This window comes from Propithecus coquereli, unplaced genomic scaffold, assembly GCF_000956105.1.
Source record: "Propithecus coquereli isolate 6110/MARCELLA unplaced genomic scaffold, Pcoq_1.0 Scaffold681, whole genome shotgun sequence".
Taxonomy (NCBI): domain Eukaryota; kingdom Metazoa; phylum Chordata; class Mammalia; order Primates; family Indriidae; genus Propithecus; species Propithecus coquereli.
In genome coordinates, this window is record NW_012152852.1 from 140,296 (window position 1) to 141,538 (window position 1,243).

The following is a 1,243-nucleotide window of genomic DNA, read 5'->3' on the forward strand; positions in this document are numbered from 1 at the left end:
ACAAACATTTGCTTGCCAATTAATAAAAATAACTTCACAGAATTCCTGCGTGATGGTGCTCTTAGCACCAAGCAGATACAGCTTTTTATCTCCAGTCATGACGCCCCCAAACTAAGTTTGAAACCACGATGCACACAAAACCCTGGCTTGAGCGAGTTATTTGGTGAGCCCTCGCTCTACCTACACAGCTCAGAAGCAGGAGGACGCAGGTCACGAAAGACGTCGAAACTGCCCTCCAAAGGGGGCAAAGCCTTCTTTTATATAAATTTAAGAAAAAGCAAACATCTCCCAGAAAACGGCAAGGTCTAAAGGGCAGACGTGTATTTCTGCAGGACGGACGATAATGCAGTGTCTTTATGGACCCCTAAAAAGGAGAAACGTCATTTAAATAATGCCCCCCCTCCCCAGCGGAGATTGCTATTTTTGCAATTATCAAAGCAGCTCATTCCCATCCCAGAACGCCGGTGTGCAAAGAAGTCGTCCTGCTGCAACCCGTCATTCCTGCTCAATAATCAAAACTGCTGCAAACGGGGCCCTCTGGGTCAGAGGTCGCGCATCTTAATGAAAAACTGCAACTCCGGGCTCCGCGAGCGCCCAGTGCCGCCCACTGCGCATGCGCGCCCCGGTCCACGCACAGAGCTCCCCGCCTCAGGCTCGCTCCCGGCGGGCACGTACTGCGCATGCTCGCCAGACCGGCCTCCCGAACCCGGCTTCAGCGGCACGCACCGCGCATGCTCGCACCTCCGCTGTCTTAGGGCCGCCTCGCCGGCGTGGGCCGCACCCCTAAAAACCTTAATAGTAGGAAAGCGTCCCCAGTCTGCGTCCTCACCCGAGCCCGTCGGCCCCACCAAAGGCTCCGAGGCGGCGAAGCCGGCGTGCGGCGACTCGCGCCGTCGCCGCGGTGATGACGTATGTCGCGCGCGATGACGCGCACGCGTGCGCCCGTGTGTGGGAGCGCGGCCGGCGCGCCCGTTTTGAAGCTGCTTTGAGCCGCGCGGGCCGCGCCTCGGTCTCGGCCGCGCCCCCCTTCCCGGGCCCGGCCCCCGCCACAACCCCGCGGCCCCTCGGGCGCCGGGGCCCGTCCGGCCGGGGCGCGGGAGTCCGGGGGCCGCCCGGGGGCCGAGCTCCGCCATGCCGCCCGGCAAGGTGCTGCAGCCGGTGCTGAAGATGAAGGTGGACGAGCTGTTCCTGCGCTGGCTCAGCGAGTCGGGCACGCAGCTCATGCTGCAGGAGTGTCTGCGCA

General features: G+C 61.8%; 1 protein-coding gene across 1 annotated transcript in view; it reads left to right on the forward strand.

Moving 5' to 3' along the window:
- Positions 1-1,131: 1,131 nt before the first annotated feature.
- PPP2R3B (protein phosphatase 2, regulatory subunit B'', beta) overlaps positions 1,132-1,243 on the forward strand; it is a 46,441-nt gene continuing 46,329 nt past the window's right edge. The window contains exon 1 of the mRNA XM_012660865.1: positions 1,132-1,234. Within this exon, the coding sequence (XP_012516319.1) occupies positions 1,132-1,234 (103 nt within the window). The remainder of the gene's footprint in view (positions 1,235-1,243) is intronic.